This window comes from Trichoderma breve (assembly GCF_028502605.1).
Source record: "Trichoderma breve strain T069 chromosome 7 map unlocalized scaffold00007, whole genome shotgun sequence".
Lineage (NCBI taxonomy): Eukaryota > Fungi > Ascomycota > Sordariomycetes > Hypocreales > Hypocreaceae > Trichoderma > Trichoderma breve.
Window position 1 is genome coordinate 1,140,681 of NW_026611593.1, and position 18,675 is coordinate 1,159,355.

At 49.7% G+C, this 18,675-nt stretch overlaps 5 protein-coding genes across 5 annotated transcripts; 1 reads left to right on the forward strand and 4 right to left on the reverse strand.

Moving 5' to 3' along the window:
* Positions 1-4,088: 4,088 nt before the first annotated feature.
* On the reverse strand, positions 4,089-8,834 carry T069G_10553 (trafficking protein particle complex subunit 10, TRAPPC10 domain-containing protein; the record flags this gene model as incomplete). The annotated part of the gene is made up of 6 exons (XM_056177763.1): positions 4,089-4,191; positions 4,246-5,831; positions 5,898-7,279; positions 7,349-7,996; positions 8,045-8,725; positions 8,801-8,834. 6 exons carry the CDS (start codon positions 8,832-8,834, stop codon positions 4,089-4,091), a joined length of 4,434 nt encoding a protein of 1,477 aa, XP_056024053.1.
* Positions 8,835-9,397: 563 nt separating this feature from the next.
* Positions 9,398-10,558, forward strand: T069G_10554 (initiation factor 2 subunit family domain-containing protein; the record flags this gene model as incomplete). The annotated part of the gene is made up of 1 exon (XM_056177764.1): positions 9,398-10,558. One exon carries the CDS (start codon positions 9,398-9,400, stop codon positions 10,556-10,558), a length of 1,161 nt encoding a protein of 386 aa, XP_056024054.1.
* A 161-nt stretch (positions 10,559-10,719) lies between these two features.
* Positions 10,720-12,050, reverse strand: T069G_10555 (peptidase dimerization domain-containing protein; the record flags this gene model as incomplete). The annotated part of the gene is made up of 2 exons (XM_056177765.1): positions 10,720-10,907; positions 10,982-12,050. The coding sequence occupies 2 exons, from the start codon at positions 12,048-12,050 to the stop codon at positions 10,720-10,722; spliced, it is 1,257 nt and encodes a 418-aa protein (XP_056024055.1).
* Positions 12,051-12,644: 594 nt separating this feature from the next.
* T069G_10556 (uncharacterized protein) lies at positions 12,645-14,385 on the reverse strand (the record flags this gene model as incomplete). The annotated part of the gene is made up of 3 exons (XM_056177766.1): positions 12,645-13,437; positions 13,490-13,671; positions 13,741-14,385. 3 exons carry the CDS (start codon positions 14,383-14,385, stop codon positions 12,645-12,647), a joined length of 1,620 nt encoding a protein of 539 aa, XP_056024056.1.
* Positions 14,386-15,671: 1,286 nt separating this feature from the next.
* On the reverse strand, positions 15,672-17,757 carry T069G_10557 (uncharacterized protein; the record flags this gene model as incomplete). Its single annotated transcript, XM_056177767.1, has 6 exons — positions 15,672-16,231; positions 16,304-16,891; positions 16,959-17,162; positions 17,225-17,280; positions 17,373-17,571; positions 17,661-17,757. The coding sequence occupies 6 exons, from the start codon at positions 17,755-17,757 to the stop codon at positions 15,672-15,674; spliced, it is 1,704 nt and encodes a 567-aa protein (XP_056024057.1).
* Between the last annotated feature and the right edge of the window lie 918 nt (positions 17,758-18,675).

Genomic DNA, 18,675 nt, shown 5'->3' on the forward strand with positions numbered 1-18,675 from the left:
GCCAGCCTCGATCGAGGGACGAACAGTTACCCGTCTCCTCTTTTTTTCTTCATTCTCTTTTCAACAGAGCACCATTTTCCATGCGGGTCCAGTTAACCCATGATGAGCTTGGATTAATCACTGCTTGGGATGGCATAATCGATGCCAGCAGTATCCTCTTATATCAACCAATCTAGATCTCGACCCTCTATGCTACAACACGCGGGCCGGTTCAATTTATCGCGCCACGAAAACGATGGCGCTTCGGTCATTTTTTTCTTTTCTTTTTAAAAAAGGAGCATTGGACTTTTATCGGCGCCGCTCCGGGTCCCCCTTGTGGAGAAGGGAAGGGGGATTCATGATACCCAGACTTTGGAACACATTTTGCACTTTCCGCCACGATCCACATGCAATATTTTTTGTTCTCTTTTTCTTTTCTCTAACCTTGTTACGAGCGCACGACGTTCGTGCAAGTGCGACATTCACTGTACATTATCCTTCAACGCTTGGGATTTCGAGCAACGTTTATGAGCGCCAACACCTTTGTGGCAGCATTGTCATTGCATGGGGCGTCTTGTTTGCGAATTCTTTCATTGGTTTTTCTTACAATTCTCGGCTTCTCTTTTTTTTTTTTTTTTGCAGTGTTTCTTTTTCTTTTTTTTTTTTTTTTACAATTTACAGGCGCTCACCGTACCTGGATCGGGGATCATAGTGAGCATATCTATCAGGCGTTCAATGGAGCAAGTTCTGCTCAGGGGTCTAGGATTTTATTTTGCATGAAGCAGCGTAGACGGACGGGTATAGCAGGTTCAGGGCACAGGGAGGGGGAAGCAAAACAAAAACCAAAAATGAAAACAAATGCGGAACAGTTGTACAAAGGAATAGGGCTTTAGGCTTTTACGCGACCGTTTGTCGACAGTCAAGAAGAACAGGGACTTATTCACATTACAACCTATGCATGGCGCATCTACTGTAAGACTTGGGGGGAGTGATCGAGCGAGTGAGAGTGACTGTACAATACACATTACACAAACAGAATAGACACGGGTGATGCCATAACACGAGCAAGCTTTGGGAAAACTGATGTCATTGTTGCCACCGAGGAGGCCAAAATGCAGAGGATGCCAGGGGGCGTTTTGGGTCGTGTGGTTTCGCAATTGGCGTTGGAGGCTCGGCATTGGACATACAAGCATACAAGTAGGGGGAGCCTTTTTGCCAGGGTTCGTAACGGTTCCACCGGCTGTTTGCGTGACCTGTCAGTTTTCTTTGGTAAGTGAAGCTAGCATAAGGCGCATAACACGATTAATGAGGCAGCCCAGAAACCAGACTGCCGGCATGGGATCGGGAGAGCAGGCAGGGCTGAGAGACGGGGACTGAATTTGGTCTGATTTGGTTCGATTTGATTTGGCTTACCTACGATATACCAGGATATTGTGGCCTGACTTTTTGGTATTATGACTAATAGGCGAGTGTAGAAGCATTGAACTACGGATCTGGTTCCGGGAGCGTGGGAGATGATTTAGGCGTTTACACGATATATTCTCTTGCAGGTACTGGATATCATTTTTTTTTTATTAACACGAAATAGCAGTGGTGAATGATAATTCCGTAGTTCGTTGGACAGACAACAACCACTGTGAGCGAATGACGTTGCGTTGCTTTTTTTCAGATCCGTTTTCAATTTTCCCCATGACGATCTCGGAATAAAAAGAAAAGAAGAGAAGCATGTTCTGGTACTGTTCTCATATGACGAGCGGCAGAGGCGCAGAGGCTTATGACGTCTGTTCTTTTTTTATACTGTTTTTGGGTGTGTTCGGCAATTAAGGCAAGGGAACAAGAAGGAAGAAAAAAAGAGGCGAAAACGCCACGCGGGGCCGGGAGAGAGCTGCAAGGAGTAAGGCAAGTACATGAAGTGTGAGCCCTTTTTTTGCTGCACGATTTGGGGCTCTAGTGTACTGTCTGTGCTGTCTGTGCTGTCTGTGTGTGTGTATGTACGAGTTGGGACCAGGGGGGGTGTTTATAGCAGCGGAATATGCATGTTAGTTACGATATACTGTAGTAGTTTGTATATTTTCCTTTTTTTTCTGGTGTTGTTCGTTTCATGTAAGCCTGTGGGATTGTGATATCATAGGCCTTCATTTATTCAGTCATGTTATTTGCACAAAGGGATTCATTGGTGTGTTGCATTGTCTTCAAAGTCGAGGGTTGCTGGTGTCCAATCCGCGTTGCATTGCATGTGTCTCACTGCAAGATGCTGAATTTCTTCATGCAAACTACCTAGGAAAAGAAAGCGACAAGAAAGACCCGGGTTTGGCCCCGCACATCGGATTTCTAGCTCCAAGTCCCTTTTTTTTTTCCTCTTTTCCTCTTTCGCCGAAAGTCTCTTCTCGCGTGTGTCCCGATGCTGCACTCCGTCCTGCACGGCTAATAATGAGAAAATACCAACAGCAAAAGAAAAAGGGCCAATCAACCAACCTGCATGTCTGAGGTTTGGGAAAAAGGGCTGGCTACTGTAGAATCCCTGCTGATAACAACGTAATGCACAGTGTTTGGCACGGAGTACAGACAGAAAGAGAAGCAGTCTAGGTATTCTGCAACGGTTATACTGTGTACTTTTGAGACGGGATCTTCAATGTTTAATGCTTCCCAGCGCCTTTGACTTGTATTCTGTACTGTAAGCTCGGGGCTTTTAGGGGCCTCTTTGGAAAAAGCTGCTTTCTGAGCTCATGTGGGTTCTCAGCCGATGATCTTGACGCAAGCCATTGCACCTGCGCCGGAACTCGGGGGCCTGCGCCATACACTGATCACTGCCGCTTCCAGCAATGATCTGTCCCTGAGGCGAAAAAAGTTGGTGAGAGCAGAGCACCAGCCCGGGTAAATTCCTGTTTCTATTCCTTGCCTTACCTAGCCCTGTACTGCACTGTAAACATACAGTACTGTAGAAAAGAAGAGAACCCTTGAAAGTTTAGTTAGTTGGTTGCTGGAGTGCGGGTTGCATGCCCATCCCATTCATTACCTGGCGATTTGCAAAGTCTCCCCTCCCCACCGAGAATCACCATTTACCATCCATGGATAACCACCTGTAACTACATTACAGTATTACACGGGCCAATCGTCGTTTTGGGGGGTGGGAATGCATATCCTCTCGCCCACATGACGCACGCACGCCACGCATATGCAGCATATCGCTGAGTTAGGCCCAAGGGCAATCGCAATCTTCTACAGCGGAAAAGGAGAGCAAAAGCCGAGGCAGAAGACGAAAAGGAAAAAAAAGGATATGTATGCTACTGCAATGTTCCCCGAGGTTCTCATGCAGCAGTAACACTCCCTACATATGCAAGCTCAAGGGGGGTGAGGAGGGGATGTGCCTTATCAAAACTGGGAACTCAAAACGACAGAATAAAGAATACAACGGAAAGATAATACTACCCGACTCAAGAACATTCTTACATGTTCCCTCATGAATATCAATCGGATGATTTTTCCCCACGCATCCCCTTTTGCCTTTCAACAGTCCCAGCCCTGGCCAGCCCTTTTCCCTACTGTACTCTTCCTGCAACTGCAATCCTTCCTTCATGCAGGATGGAAGGAAAAAAAGGGGGGGCGATGGCGTAGTTCTGTAATAAAACGCAGGGAGCGCCGATCATCCATGGTGAGCGTTTCGGGAGTCCCAGGTAAGAATGGGAAAAAAAGGAAGCAAATCCCAGCGCCTTGCTTTCTTTCCGTAACTTGGCAATTGGCACAAGCTTGGTTTCCGTTGGCTTTAGCTTTTCTTCTCCATCTGCTAGTCGTTGGAAACTTTCTCGCTGCAGCCAGCATCCTTGTTCGTGTTGTTGCGTAAGGTTTCGAGTTGCGGTAGTGAAGAACCTTGCTGTGAAGATCATTAACGGAAACGAATACCGGACTGGGTCCCGTTGGGATGGCGATGTGCAGGACAAAATCGTAAGGTAAACAAAAAGCAATGGCACGGAAACGTGAAAATTACCGCCGTACAGTGTTTCTATGATATGCGTTACATACGTAAGTCGTGCCCATCCAGTGGCCCAAAAGACATGCCAATCCTCCTTCCCCCATGCAAGATCACCAAACACCCCCCCCCAATGATGCCATCACTCGATGATTTTGCCCTTGAACCCGGCCAACCTCTCGCTCTCAAACACCAATGGGCCTCCCCCTGGGCCGCTCGCATCAAGGCTCACCGTCATGCCGCTCCTGTCTCCCACGACGCGCACCGTCTCCCCCAGATTCCTCAAGTCAACCTCGCACCCCTGCGCCGTGGCCTGACCACCACCATCCCCATCCGCATTGACGACCTCTCTGATCTCGACCAGCGGATACGGCAGCCAGCCTTCCCGCAGGGGAATCAGGATGAGCGGAATCTCAGCCTCGGTCTCTGGCGTCGACGTCATGGTCTGCGCCGGCGACGAAGCCGACGGCCCCGGGATGACAAAGTGACCTTTTCGACGCCCGCCCAGCAGCCAGGTATCTGCAGGTGCCGTGACCTCATAGCTAAACTCTTGGTCGCTGCGAACAGAAGAATCCGTGTCCCAGATCCGCGTCCACTTGAGGTGCAGCGTCGCCGGGAGCATCTGGTTCGTGCAGACGGTTGGGAGCCCCCCGCCTGCGCTGCCCACCACGGGACTTGGGATGAGGCTCTGCAGGCGGATGTCTGCCGTGTGTAGGACTGGTAGCGCGGGTATTTCCACCGGGATGAGAATCGACGACGGGTCGATGACGCCGTCTCTTGGTATGGAGAGACGGCTGTTGGCTTTTTGCCAAGTTCGCACAAACGCCGACAGCCCTTCAGCCGCATTCTCGCCGACTCCAGGTGCTCCTCCAATTCCTCCAAAGTGCTTCTCCCATGTGATACCCTTCAAATTAGTGATTGCCAGCTCTCCCAGCAGGGTTGCTTGCTCAAGGTCTCGCGGCTGTAATTTGGTCTTTAACTCTTGCCAAACCGTTGCCACAACATGCTTGGAGTATTGTTTCAGGGGCGTCGTTTCCAAGGCTTCTATTAGAGACCGCTTAACCAGCTCCTCCATCTCAACTTCCAGTAAAGTGTAGTCAAGCTTCAGGTACAAGGTTCTGCCTCCCTTTGGCATCGGCTTTACCCCCGGTATCCTCTTCACCTTGAACAGCAAGCTCGCTGGCTGCTTTGGGAATATGAAGACGGGATTTCCCGGCGGCACGCCAAACACGGAATCGAAGAGATCTGAGCTTAGGAGCTCGCTCTTATAGAGCCGTAGTGGGCTAGATGATGCTGTTGACACATTGAACCGAGAGAATAGTGCTTGGTGCTTGAAGACGTCTTGCACATTAACGCCGAGTGCCAAAGCCACATGGACTGCCAGAGATTTGGCCAGGTGATATGTCTCATCAGCTTCTGTAACGTAGGTAGCTTCAATCTTGGCAAAGATGTCTCCCACGTCCTGCTCCACAGAGTATGGGAATCGTATCGTAACCACCGTGTCAGCGGCGATGGCATCAAAGTGAAACACACCAGCTTCCGGAGGTTTCGCAAACTCCATTGAAGAATCTACAAATGCTGCCTCCGTAGTAAGGAAACGCAGGCCTCCTGTAGCTGGTTTCACCCGGACCTCGCATTTCTTGATAGAATTCCATCCGGTGTGTATTACTAGGCCAAGAGAGTTATTCTTGTCCAAGGATGTCTGCTTTGTAGCAGACATGACAACATCGAATGTGCTAGTACGCTGGAAAAGCATGACATCGGCATGCTTGAATATGTCGGTTGTGCTGGATGTGGAGGCGCTGATATCCCGTTCAAAGTGTAGCACAAGATTCTCTGCTGAAAGAACAAGTCGATCTATTCTGTAGTGTCCTGAAGCCACAGACTGGAAAAACTCTGTTAGTCGTTTTTCGAAAGTACAAGTTATAAGTGATTTGAATGCATTACTTACTTTACAGCTCACTCGCATCTTATTCTTACCAGGCACCAAGGTGATGGGCGAACCAGCTGCAGCCTCAAACAATCGCTCTCTACTTTGTCCCTCGCCGACAGATGTAATTCGTACTTTTGCGGCATCGAACGAGATATCTTCGGGCAGCAGGCTCCTGATGCTTATATTCAGAGAACAGCCGTCTTGGTTGTCTTCGTACACCGGAAACCCATCCAGTTCCACATCTGTGAAGAAGTTTTCCATGGGTATCTTTACCTCTTTTGACAATGATTTGGCCAGCCGTGTAAGCTTTTCGACTATGCCAGTGACTGGCCATGCATCCGGATACGTCTTTCCTTGTGAGAAACTACTGAACCCTGGTTTCTTTTGCAGACGCTCCTTTTCAGCGGCACAGTATTTTGTCAACAACTTTAACGCAACCCCAACATGCTCGCCCTTTGGATTCATCTCATCCAAACATTGGCAATACATGATGAGCATTGACAGCTCGAGTAGGCTCCAGCCGCTTTCTCCGAAAAAGGGCGTGGTGAGTGAAAAGTATGATGAAGCAGCCTTGTAGTCCTTCAAATGAACCTTCAACACGGCCAAATCCGCCATGCTGGAGTGAACCGCATGATCATGGTTGGCCACCGTGTAATGGCGCATGGCCTTGTCCGTAAGAATTTCAAATAGGCGATAGAAGTCTTCCTTGTTGTCGATTGCAGTCCGTAGCACGGGATTGACGATACCCGCCATCAACGGAGCGTATGCCTCTTCCGGCGAGGAAGGAGTGTCAGACCCATTGCCTTTGTTATTATCATCGTTCAAATCCACGTCTTCCATTTCATCCATGCCAATTCCCCGCACCAAAGGGGCTTCGTCCCAGCCGTCGCTCCAGCTGCGCTTCTTACCAAGGCTTGAGAGGATGCTTCTAGAAAGCATGTAAAGTTCAGCTCGGCGAGCTGCCAAGTCTTCTAAGCCATTTTTAAGAAAGCTGTTCGTACCATCACCGATGGCTGGGAACTGTCTGCCGGGTCCAGGAAAGAAACCCGGACTGAGTGGAGGCGGAGGAATTCCTCCAGATCTTGGAAGTAGCGAGGAGTTGCGAGCTGGGTGGATCATGGTTTTGGGCTCAGGGATAGAAGACTTTGGCTCAAGCCCATCTCCATATGACAGCGAAGACGGCGGAATTGGCAGCGCCTTCGTTGAGGTTTGAGCAAGAATTTGCTGGGCCACAGAAAAGGCAAATGAGGACACCATATTGTCAACCGTCTCTTCTGCCAGGAGGCTCAGTTTGGGGGGCTTGCGGCTTGGTGTTTTACTTGCTGTTAGCCCCAAGATGACGTCTCGTCGCAAAATCTGCGAAACAGAAGGGATAAACTGCAGCGTCCGCTGACATATCTCTGCGAATGTGATGAGATTTTCCGGCTCGTCTTTGTTATTCGGCGGCGGTAATGCCATAGGAGCCTCGCCGTAGAGGATAGACTCCTGTTGACTTTTGAGCATTGCAATGAGCTCTTCCTTGGAAGAAAGCGCGTTGCCAAGCCTGAGCAGCAGGGCAATTTGGCGGGAGAAGATGTAACATCTAAAGTCGAACACCGACACCTTGTTCGCCAAGATCATGTCGCGGTATGCCTTTGTTGTCGAGCTGATGGCTATCTCGTCGAAATTTGGGCCGCTAATCTCCGCTGCTACATTCGTGTTGGTGTCGCTGCCATCATCACTGCTGTCGCCGGCAGCAATATCCAGTGCTTTCTCGGCAATGTCTCTGAGCTCTTCGGTAAATGCCAGCATTTCACCTCCGTGTCTCTCCGGTGAACCTGACTCCAGCTGCTCATGTAGGACTGTATCCAATCCGACGCTGAGCTCATCATACCCAACTAACGCATCTTCTACAAGACCGACGCTCTCAAATCCCCTCGCCAACCCCTCTTTGAGAATAAAGAAAGTGCAAAAGTTCCAGCCAGGTAGGGTTCGTTGTGCGTCCTTTTCCCGAATATCCTCTTCATACTGAGTTACTCGCATGTCAAACGAGGCTAGTATCAGGCTCTTGATTTTCGCTATCAAATCATTCCAGGCGTTTTCGGCATCTGTTTCTGTCTCTTTGTAACCTGATGGCACTGCTGGTACAACCCTAGGTAAAAGATCGTATGGTACGTCGTTGATACCGATCCTAATCTGCGAAACATGGTCCTGAGATCCCTTGGTCGTTTCGTTGAAGTCTGATCGAAGCTTCTCTAGTAAAGGGGTCGTCCCTGGACGCCATCGCGACGCCGCACTCTTCTCCGCTGAGGCCGAGTTTCCGCTGCTTCTCGGCTGAGTTGAAGCTGCGGTGTTGGGGAGTACGACGTGAACAATGAGCCATTCAAACGCATCGTGGTTCTCTTGGCCAGTGCCCTTCTTCGAGGTGCTCACGGGAGAGGTATGGTTCTTGACCCACTCGCGAACCTCGGCTCGCACCGAGTTCTTGTATGAGTCGTTGTCATCGCATCGTACCAGCAGCAGCTTGAGATAAGGGGTTCGACGAAGTCCCGGGATCTGGTGTCGCCGTAGATTCCCACTAGCTTTCGAACGAAGCGACGGCGGAGCTTTTCCCGAGTCCGTAGAGACGCTCACGCTGCGTGATCGCAAACCGTCGCCCGCCCGCGAGACACTGCCCGAACGCCGCGATGTCGGTGACAAGGTCAACTCGGGGATTTCAAGACTCCCCCGAATCAGCTCAACATGGAGCGTGTCGATTGATCGTAGCGGTCCGGAGTGAGACTGCCAGTTGAGGTTGTGCAGAGGAAGCCGGGGGACTAGCCCTGGGGCCAGGAGCTTGTAAACATCGTGGGGATCGAAATACTCGACTGCGCAGGTCGCAATGCCGTTTGAATTAGTTGGCCGGATTCAAAGCCTCAGAACAGTAATTTAGGTGCTCTTACCTGTTACCGTTGACGTCGACGTCTGCTGTTCCATGGCAACCAGGTCGTCTCGGTCTGTTGCATTGTCGACCGCCTGAGACGTGCGGGATGTCGATGCGACAGAAGAGCTGGCCGCAATAGTCGAGGTGCATCGCCGACAAGGGTGACCCCTGACTCGAGGTCTGAATGCTGCCAATAGCAGTTGGGGAGCTTCATCAGGCCGGGATTTACGTTACTCCGGGCTTTGGGCGGTGAGACACCTGTGCTGCAGCGCAATGATGCAATTCCAGCCACTATAAAGAGTGAATATCTGGTGTTTCTCTTTATTCATGTCAGATGTTGTATTGTAGAGAATGTGTAGATTATTTTTGTAAATATTAAATGCCCATATTTGTCTGTTACAATGCAGATAAAGACGTTTGATCAGAGAAAGTCAATCATGTAAGCCGCATTCCAGGTACCATCGTGGCGGCTCCAAAGCATGTTACTGGCGGAGGAGGGGTGGCAGAATTCTGAAGGAGGGGCATGACGCATCTGCACCAAGACTTTCATGTGAAAAAAAAGTTGCAAGACAAACCATTCTCCCTCACGAATCATATCATCAAACTTGATATCACAATGTCGCTCCTACAAGCTGTCAAGTACCAACGAGGCAAGCTGGAGGTTCTTGACCAGCTCCTCTTACCCCACGAATTCCACTATGACACCGTCTCAACCCGCCAAGAGGCGTTCGACAGCATCGCTACGATGCGAGTGCGAGGCGCCCCAGCCATTGCTATCGTAGCCAGCTTGGGACTCGCTGTTGAACTACACAACAATTCCGTTTCGGGCACCTCAGATGGACAAGTCATTTCTCAGATTGACGAGGCATTGGATTACCTCAAGGAGAGCAGGCCAACAGCCGTCGATCTGACCAACGCCATCACCCAGCTCAAGGCGACAATTCGAACGGCTGACGGAAAGGGCAAAGAGGCGATTGTGCAAGCATTCATCGAGGAGGCGGAAAGAATTTTCGAAAAGGACCTACAGAGCAACCTTTCGATCGGAGACTTTGGTGCGCAATGGCTTCAGGCTCAGGCTGGTGCTTCGCCTGATCAGAAGATTTCCGTGCTGACACACTGCAACACCGGCGCGCTCGCCACCTCCGGCCATGGAACCGCACTTGGCATTATCCGCACGCTCCAGTCCAAGGGATACCTCAAACACGCCTTCTGCACCGAAACTCGACCTTACAACCAAGGCAGCCGACTGACAGCATTCGAGCTGGTCCACGAGGGCATCCCCAGCACCCTCATTACCGATTCTATGGCGGCTGCTCTCTTCCGAACTAAGAAGGCGGAGAATAACATTGCAGCCGTCATTGTTGGCGCTGACCGTGTCGTTCGCAACGGTGACACTGCAAACAAGATTGGCACTTACCAATTGTCCGTTCTAGCCAAGCACCACGGCATCAAGTTTATCGTTGCTGCCCCAACCACGAGCATTGACCTGGAGACCAAGACTGGCGACGGTATCAAGATTGAAGAGCGTAAGAGGGAGGAGCTGACACAAATCTCCGGTGCCGTTGTCGGGCCAGATGGTCGTGTGGATGGTAACAACAAGGTTCGCGTCGCAACGGCTGACCAGCGGATTGATGTGTGGAATCCTGCCTTTGATGTCACTCCCGCAGAATTCATTGATGTCGTCGTGACGGAGAAGGGTGCTGTGGAGAAGGGACCCGATGGCACCTTTGACTTTAGCAAGATTTTGCCTGAACGGTGGGCAAAGGTGGTTGGTTAATATAGAACAAAAGGAGAAAGAAACAAGAGCGGGCATTCCACATGCCCTCGGAAGAGATAGCACAGGGTTAAAAAAGAAGACCAGCGTTAGTGCACAGCGTCATTAGATTATCTTTTAACATACATCATCTAATATCCAAATCAATTATTCTGATACCCTCCTCATTGGTTCAGTGCGTGGAGAATCAGCTTCTGGTAGTCTTCAACCGCCTGCTCTAGGTCGCCAACAGTGATGTATTCGTGATCACCGTGAGCAACGAGGATACTGCCTGGCCCATACAAGTATCGGACGTAGTCACCATCGAGATTAGGAATGTCCGTGCCGTAATTGACAACAATTTGGTCAAAATCTGAGTTGCAGGTTAGATCAAAGAACCGTGTTCAAAAAACCGTATCCAATAAGATGTAGCTGTTATAGACTTACCTTCCACATCACAGTTACTTTCATAAGGTCCATATCCATGAGTACACTCAAAAGTGAACGCCTCATCATCGACTTCAGTCAAGATATCCAAAATTTTTTTCTGCACTTCCTTGTGGCCCTCTTTCTCGGAGCCACTGGCAACGCGGGCAGCCAAGTCCACAAAAGCCCTGGCAGGAATCACGTTGGAAGCAACGCCGCCATCAAATCGGCCAGCATTGAACGTCGTGTTACCAAAGAGAGGGCTGGCGCCGAGATCCGTATCGTATATCTTGTTCATGGCTCGAATCATCAGCTCGTTGGCCGACTTGCCCATTTCTGGATAGCCGCTGTGAGCGTCCTTCCCCTTGGCCACGACAGTGCAGAAGAGGGCGCCCTTGTGGCCACACGCCAGCTTGTTCTCCGTAGGCTCGCCAAAAATAGCAGAGTCAAAACTTAGAGGCGGGTTCATATGCTCGAGCGAAGCGCTAAAGGTCTTCATTCCATCGCCGGTTGTTTCCTCTCCAACAACAAAGAGCAGGATGATGTCTTCCGGGTTGACATTCTTGTTTGTGGAGAGCAATTCGTTCACCGCCAAGATCTGAGTCGCAACACTGCCTTTGGCGTCCGTGGTGCCGCGGCCCTTGATGATTGTGTGCTTTGAGATTTCGCCGCCCTCAATGTCCCAGGGAATATGAGGAGGAACCGTGTCAATGTGGCTCGTCACCAATGCCTTGTAGTTGGGCTTTCTCTCTCCGCGCCAGGCCAAGACGTTGAATCTGTCGGGCACATCTGGTTTGTCCTTGGGCGGGGCGACGAATTGGATGGCCACATGGTATTGTTCTTGTTCTAGATAGTCGACGAGGAATTGGCCAACCTCATTTTCTTTGCCACTGACGGACGGGATAGAAACCAACGACTCGAGCAGCTGCAGCAGCTTGTCCCGGTAAGACGGAGCGTCTGATGCGCTGGTATGCTGCGAAGTTGCTGATGAGCCTGAGTGGCCGACCTCGGAAATCGGCTGCTGTTGCTGGCCTGCACAGAGCGCCAATAGCGCCGGAAACACGACTGCGGAAGCTGAAGCCCAATGCATCTTGTTGATGTTCGATGCTTGGATCTGCTCTCAGTTGCGCAAGGGCGGTGATGTAAACAAAGCCAAATGACTGGGTAGCTCAAGCGCCTTGCGACGGCTTATGGGCTATCAATTGACAGGCTTCAGCTCCACGTGACCGAGTGTTGGGATCTTCGTATTTGAGATGCTTGATGCTTTTAGCGATATCTTAGATGCATTAATGGCCAAACTTATTTTTTTTCTTCTCTTTATCCGGGATTATTGGCGTTGTCCTGTCGCAGCCCGTTTCGAAGAAGCTATTGAGAGCTATAGGAGCTAAAGCTAATGGCGACCTAGGTACAGAGGTAAGGTAAGCTCTGGATGAGTGAGTCCAAATGACGTACGCGGGAGATCTACGATGACACCCTACTAAGATGCATGCCGTAAGCCTCCATATGGACTTCAATTATCACGTCAGCGGCATAGATGCTGGTACTTAGTAAGTCTAGACAGCTATATTCATCAGGTTTGGGTAAAGTAGCAAGATGATAGTGAATTGTAAAGATACTGTAGGAAACAAAAGAATATGACGCACTATGGATAGGTAGGCACTTTTAAACACACCACATCGCTGGCTTATTCAACTCTCTTAAACACAACATTCACCTCTTCACCACCAACCTCCACCTGGACACTCAAGTCTCCCCCCTCCTTCACAACATCCTGTTTCACCAGCTCCTCATTGACATAAACAGCCCAAGTTCCCGCAGGCAAGTTGCTCGCCACCGGAGCTGCACCAACCCTTCGGTCATCCCACGTCTTCATAGTCAACACCAAAGCACTCTCTTCACTATCCCAAACTCCACGAAGACAATCAATGCCCTGGCCAAGATCAATGCCGTCAATCCACGGCTGTGTTGCCGCATGGCCCCGCCGTCGAGGCTTCTCCCACATCTGCTTCTGTCCATCAGGCACATTCAGTCTCGCATATCCAACCGACGCATTCCCCGAAAACGGATCCATATGTGTCCATTCTCCAGCTTCATTCGTCTTGGTGTCGTTCCTATGATAAAACAGTCCGCCATTCTCCCACGTTGGTTGTAGATGCTCGTCTGCGTACTTGAGTAGACCGTCCAACTCTTCTTTCTTGCCCAGCTCCGACAACCATTGGACAACATAACCAAATGTTGGTCTAGAGAAGAGAAACTTTGACGGTGGGAGGGCGGCAGCATTTTCTCGGGCTCGAGCAAGAATTGCAGCGTCGTTTTTGTCCGCATTTTCGGTTTCCACGAGCTTTCGGTATTCTTCCGCAATGTGATCCTCGTGAAGCTGGACCTCGCCGTCGATATTCGTGATGAACCCGTATACTTGTTGATCGTACAGTGACTTTACGGTATCAGAGTTCCACGTATTCATATAGGCATTTGCCCTGTGTAAATGTCAGTAAAGAACATTGTTTTGCGTCAGTTAGTACAACTCACCATGCAGTCCAACCAACGGATTTCGGCGGCAACGTCTTGTCCTGTCGAACAAAGTACCAGTCAACATATAGCCCGCTAGGAGAGACCATGCCTTTCTTATCCCAAGCCGCCTTGTACTTGTCCAAAACTTCGCCAGAAACGTCGGTCCCATCTCTAGCGTCGTTGTATTTCATCGCAATCAACTATTTTAAAGATGCCGATTAGTTCTCACTGACTCTCATGTAAGGCACTCTGGTGAAGAAGAGACATACGGGAAATTGATTGCAGACGACAAACACCAGATTGGGCTCACAGCAAACGCCCACCCACCCATTCCTCTCCATCTCACGAATAATAGCATCTTGCAAGCTCCGATTATCATAATGAAAAGTCTCGGACCCAAACCCAAAGAATAGAGGATCCCAAACGAACGTCAACGACTCCGACTTCTCAAACTCATCGTCGTCAAAGAGCATGCCGTATAGGCTCGTCATTAGCAAGAGATGGCCGCTGTACATGATATTCTCCCTGACGACCGGATCCGCCCAAGGCTTCCTCAACTCCGTTCGATCAGGGTCAGTTCGGTTTCCCGAGAGACTAGTGTTGAACCAGTAAGCCCACACCTCTCTCCGCAACATCTTGTGGATCAGACGACGCATGAGGGACTTGAGTGGGCTTCTCAGGGCCGGTAGACGGTGATAATGCGCTGCTCCGGTGCCGTATGCCATGGTGGCGAGCTGATAGCGGTAGGCATCGAGGAATTCTTGCATCGGCTCCTGAGTTCCCATGTGATGCCATTCACCATCCATTTGGCTGGCGAGATTATGGAAGTGACGCAAGTGTCCTGCTTGGGCGGCATTGAGCTTATCATACTTGGATAGGTCAACAGAGGAACCCGGTTTTGTGTGAGAACTCATTTCGACGATAACTGGGCTGGAAAGACTATGTTGTGTGGTTCAAGCTGAACACCCGCCGATCTCGATTTGATAACCCAGAAACGACGAGTTCTTCACTGTATATCTCTTCGAAGCTAGCAGTTGAAGTAAGATCAGATTTCTGGTGGTTCAGTAATCTTCTTAGACCCGACACCATGTCTTCTTTATATATACTTTCCATCGAAGCCCCTAAAAAGCCGTACACATACTATCTCTCAGCTCCAGACAAACCATCTCAGCTCCGCCTATCCCTTGAATCCCCCATTGCGCCACCAAACCCAGCCATCTCCGCCAACTTAGCAACACCTCGTCCACCCTCAAAACACCACAAAAAATGCCGTCCCGACATGCCGCCAGCATCAAAAATCGCACCTCGGTGTTTTACCCGCCCCGAGTTCTAGTCAAGTCCGCAAAGCCTGAGGGGGGCAGAGCATACAAATGCAACCTTTCATCCCGCTGACTAAACTTATATAAACACATTTTGACGACGGAGATCTATCCGCCACGGACTGAGCTGTCTCGGACCGCTCATCGGGTCGTGTACACGGCAAACCTGGTCTGTTTGCTAGGGTTCAGAAGGGATGCCAGCCAGATCTAGTATCTGGTGTAAATAGCCGATGGCGTCCGGATAGCCTTACTAAGGAGGGTTCACCAATCCGGACGGCTTACTTCCGCCCCGTATTCAACTAGCACCATGTACAACAACTCAAATCATGCTGGATTTTGTAAAAGCAACCTAGGGGGGATCCATTCTTAACCTCGGAAGCGGCGTTGCTACTAATCCTTAGTGATCATTGTCAATGTCCAGACGCTTGCCGACTGGGAGTACACGCGACGGCATACAGTTAGATCGTATTCTAGACTGTCTTCGTATCCATCCTGATTTGAGTAAAGGCACATAGGCTATGTGATCTAAGATGCTATATGTGGCTATGCTCTCTCATAGGATCTGCATTCATGGGCTATTCGTCTTCAGTCAATGTAATATAGCAAAATGTAGGTATTGCTAATTCAAAACTAATAAGCATCAGTGGCAAATACAACGGTCTTCATAAGATATTTGCATTCCTCTTCTGATAATCATTACGCATCTGTAGGGCACAGGGCGAAAAGAGGCATCTTTTAGCTTGTACCGTTCGACGCCTAGAAATTACTCAACTCTCTCCAACAAAACCCCTGTTGATATATATGCTTGATGTTACATTTCGGGGCTGCTCCACCGGACAGTCGTGGGAACAAGGATAAGACAGCCAAACGTCCAAAACCGCTTATTGGCCGTTGAGAGCCGGGCTATGCGAGAGCAAAGCTGTAAGGTGAGCTCTAGGATTTGGTCGCTTTTGGTCATCGTCACTCTTGACGGCACTTGCGGGAGCAGAAGCAGAATCACGAGGCCTCTTTGTTCCCTTTTCAATCGAGTGCGCTGCTGCGTTTTCCACTACCACCGAACCGCTCTCCAAAGCAGACAAATAGTCCTCGACAGAAGATATTTGCTGGCTAATATCTGGGCGAGCTGATCTATATTCTCGGGAGCGATTTGACTCGGCTTGTAAGCTGATACTGCGTGCGTTGTACGGCCGGCGAGCGCCTTTACGCACTTCGCCGCGATCTTCATGGGAGTTCGATGCTGAAGATATGCTTGAAGGGGATTGGCCTGGGGCTTGAAGGTAATCTTCTCTGTGTGGCCCCAATGCAGAATTAGAGGTGGTAGCATGAAAATTGCTTGCCAGGAGATGGGCCGGTGTTGGTTGATTAAGCAACGAGTGGGCGAATGAATTCGAGACATCAATTGAGAACACATTATCTTCTGCAAATCGAGGCAAGAATAGACCTATGTATCAATCAATGGTCAGATTCATAACTACGTGGGGGGATGAGCGGACTGCCTTATCTCGGTCCATACCTTGTGAATTCTTGTAATGGCCAGTTTCAATATCTGAATCCTCAGCGGGCGGGTTCAAATACCCAAATTGATCACGGTCAACTCCATGTCGAAAGTTCTGCAGCTCAAACGTTTGATCTAAGTAAGGTCCCATGCCGTTGCTGATTGGTATGTAAGGCTGCATATCAACATTGGCAGGCTCTCTTCCTTTTTGGCCCGTAGGTGGGAATAACTGCTCTTCGCCAAATCGATACATATCGTTCGCTCCCGTTCCCATTCCATTAAGCCACTCAAAATATGCATTTGAATCGTTGATACTTTCCAGAGTGCCGGTGCTGGTACTTCCGGAGGTAGAGCGACTACTACCACTCTGGTAGCCAGATTTCCTATGCCTGAGCCGTATAGATCGATTGGCCATGGCACTATGGAAGCTTTCAGTCGATGAAGATGGCAGAGTTGCAGTAATGCGGCTGTACTTTCTTCTGGGCGAATGGGCGTGGGAGTCAGTATCGTCAGAAGGATACGCCTGGACAGCCCTTGATGTAACAATTGGAACTCGTCGCCACATGGAAGGATTTGGCCAGGCGATGCAGGAAGCTTCAAGTATTTCTAGAAAAGGTTCAGCGTGTCAGTTTTGTAGCAACACAGAGCCATGGAGAGTGTCAAATCAATATACCTAGAGGCGCATGTTGAAAAGAGAATGCTACGACATTCTTGACCCGTTCAATGGGCATCGAAAGGGAATCCCGTGGGAAGCCTTCACTGATGACAATTTTGATGCGACCGAAGTCATCGGCAGGATTCCAGTGATTTTGTCGAAGAAGCTCCTCGCGGAAGCTTGGAAACCTCAGAGGCTCAAGATCTCCGTTCTTTGAAACCCCTATAGCGGCCGCCAATTAGCACATGCAATACGTTGGCATCTGCTACGGATGTGGTTCCTACCAAAGCTGTGTATGACAACGTGCGGCCAGTCGCCCTCTCTATCTAGAGTTGCAGACCTATAAAGAAAATAAATATCAGCCAGTCAAATCGGTATCCAATATCGAGGTGCCTGTGAAGGAATGGCATCGGAAGCGAAATCAAGACATACGCAGCCAACTGTCCGTCAATGAATACGCGAGCCTCAAAGTTGGCGTTGTCGCCATATTTGCTGTAGCATCTGGTAAACTGGCTGACAATCGGAGAAGACCAAGAATGGATCGAAACTTGGAACGGGGTTCCGGAGGGTAAACTCGGTATGAAGCAGCAAACCGTGGGCAGTCCAAAAGAGCCATGAGGGCTGGTGAACTCTACGACCATTAACCACGCAACTCAAATAATTTGGGTTCGTCGATTGACCAAGCCCAGGTGAACAAACTGCCGAAAGAAGGACCCATACCTGTATCATGAATAACATGACAAGCCACCTTGAACTCTTTGATGGGGACTTTGCAATCCCGGGGGAAGAGCAGAATATCCCAATCTTCGAACCGCATTGTGATTACGGTTTTGGAAATACACAGCCGACAGATCAAAAGAAGTATAGAAAAAAACCCCAATCGAATGCAAAGAAGATGCCCCAAAGAGCCGTCTCGAAGAGTCCAAATATGGCCTTTGCTATTCCAAGGTTAAGTTGGGTGAGAGGGGAATCAGGTTCGCAAACAAAATCATGCCTAGATAGGCGAGTATCGAGTGGCACGGCAACGCTATCGGTCCATTCGCAGGTCTTTTTTCCGCCACAGCAAAGCAAGTGACTTCAAAAATGGGCAACTGCGCACGCCAAATGATGAATTGCTAGCCTTTGGGCTCGCTTATGCTCCCGAGAACTCGCCTCTTCGCTGTTTCCTGCGGTGTTCTGGTTGCCAAGGGAGCTGGAAGAAGGCAGATATTGGCCAAAAAGATTAAAGTTTAGAGTGAAAGAAAAATGTAAGCAGCAAAAAGCAGGGGATTCGAGGGAGACCCCGTGATAAGGAGACCGCCTCCCCAATATGGCGTGTCAGTAAAAGAACCGGCAGAGCATGCACCTGTCGCCGGTGGCAACGGCATCCGCAGGAAGACGATTCAGCTCTTGGGAGATGAGCTGATGGTGCTCTCGGGAGTAAATGACCTTGCTTTGACGTAGATGTAATAAATTGTCTCATAATCAGGTTGACGAGTCTTCTATGGGTTCATCGGATGGATATCAGCCTAAACATAGGGTACCTAACGTCAAGTACTACAATGAGGCACTCGACGCATAATCTTGATCGGCATCGACTACAAGAGTAAAAACAAGGCATCATGCAGAGAATCCTTTCCGTCTCTTGGTTCATAGTTCGGTGCGACCAGAGATAACACCGGTAATGACTGGATATTCACGCCCAAGAGCCTGGTGTCATAGATCGCCCCTAGCGCAAACCCAAGAGCAATATTGC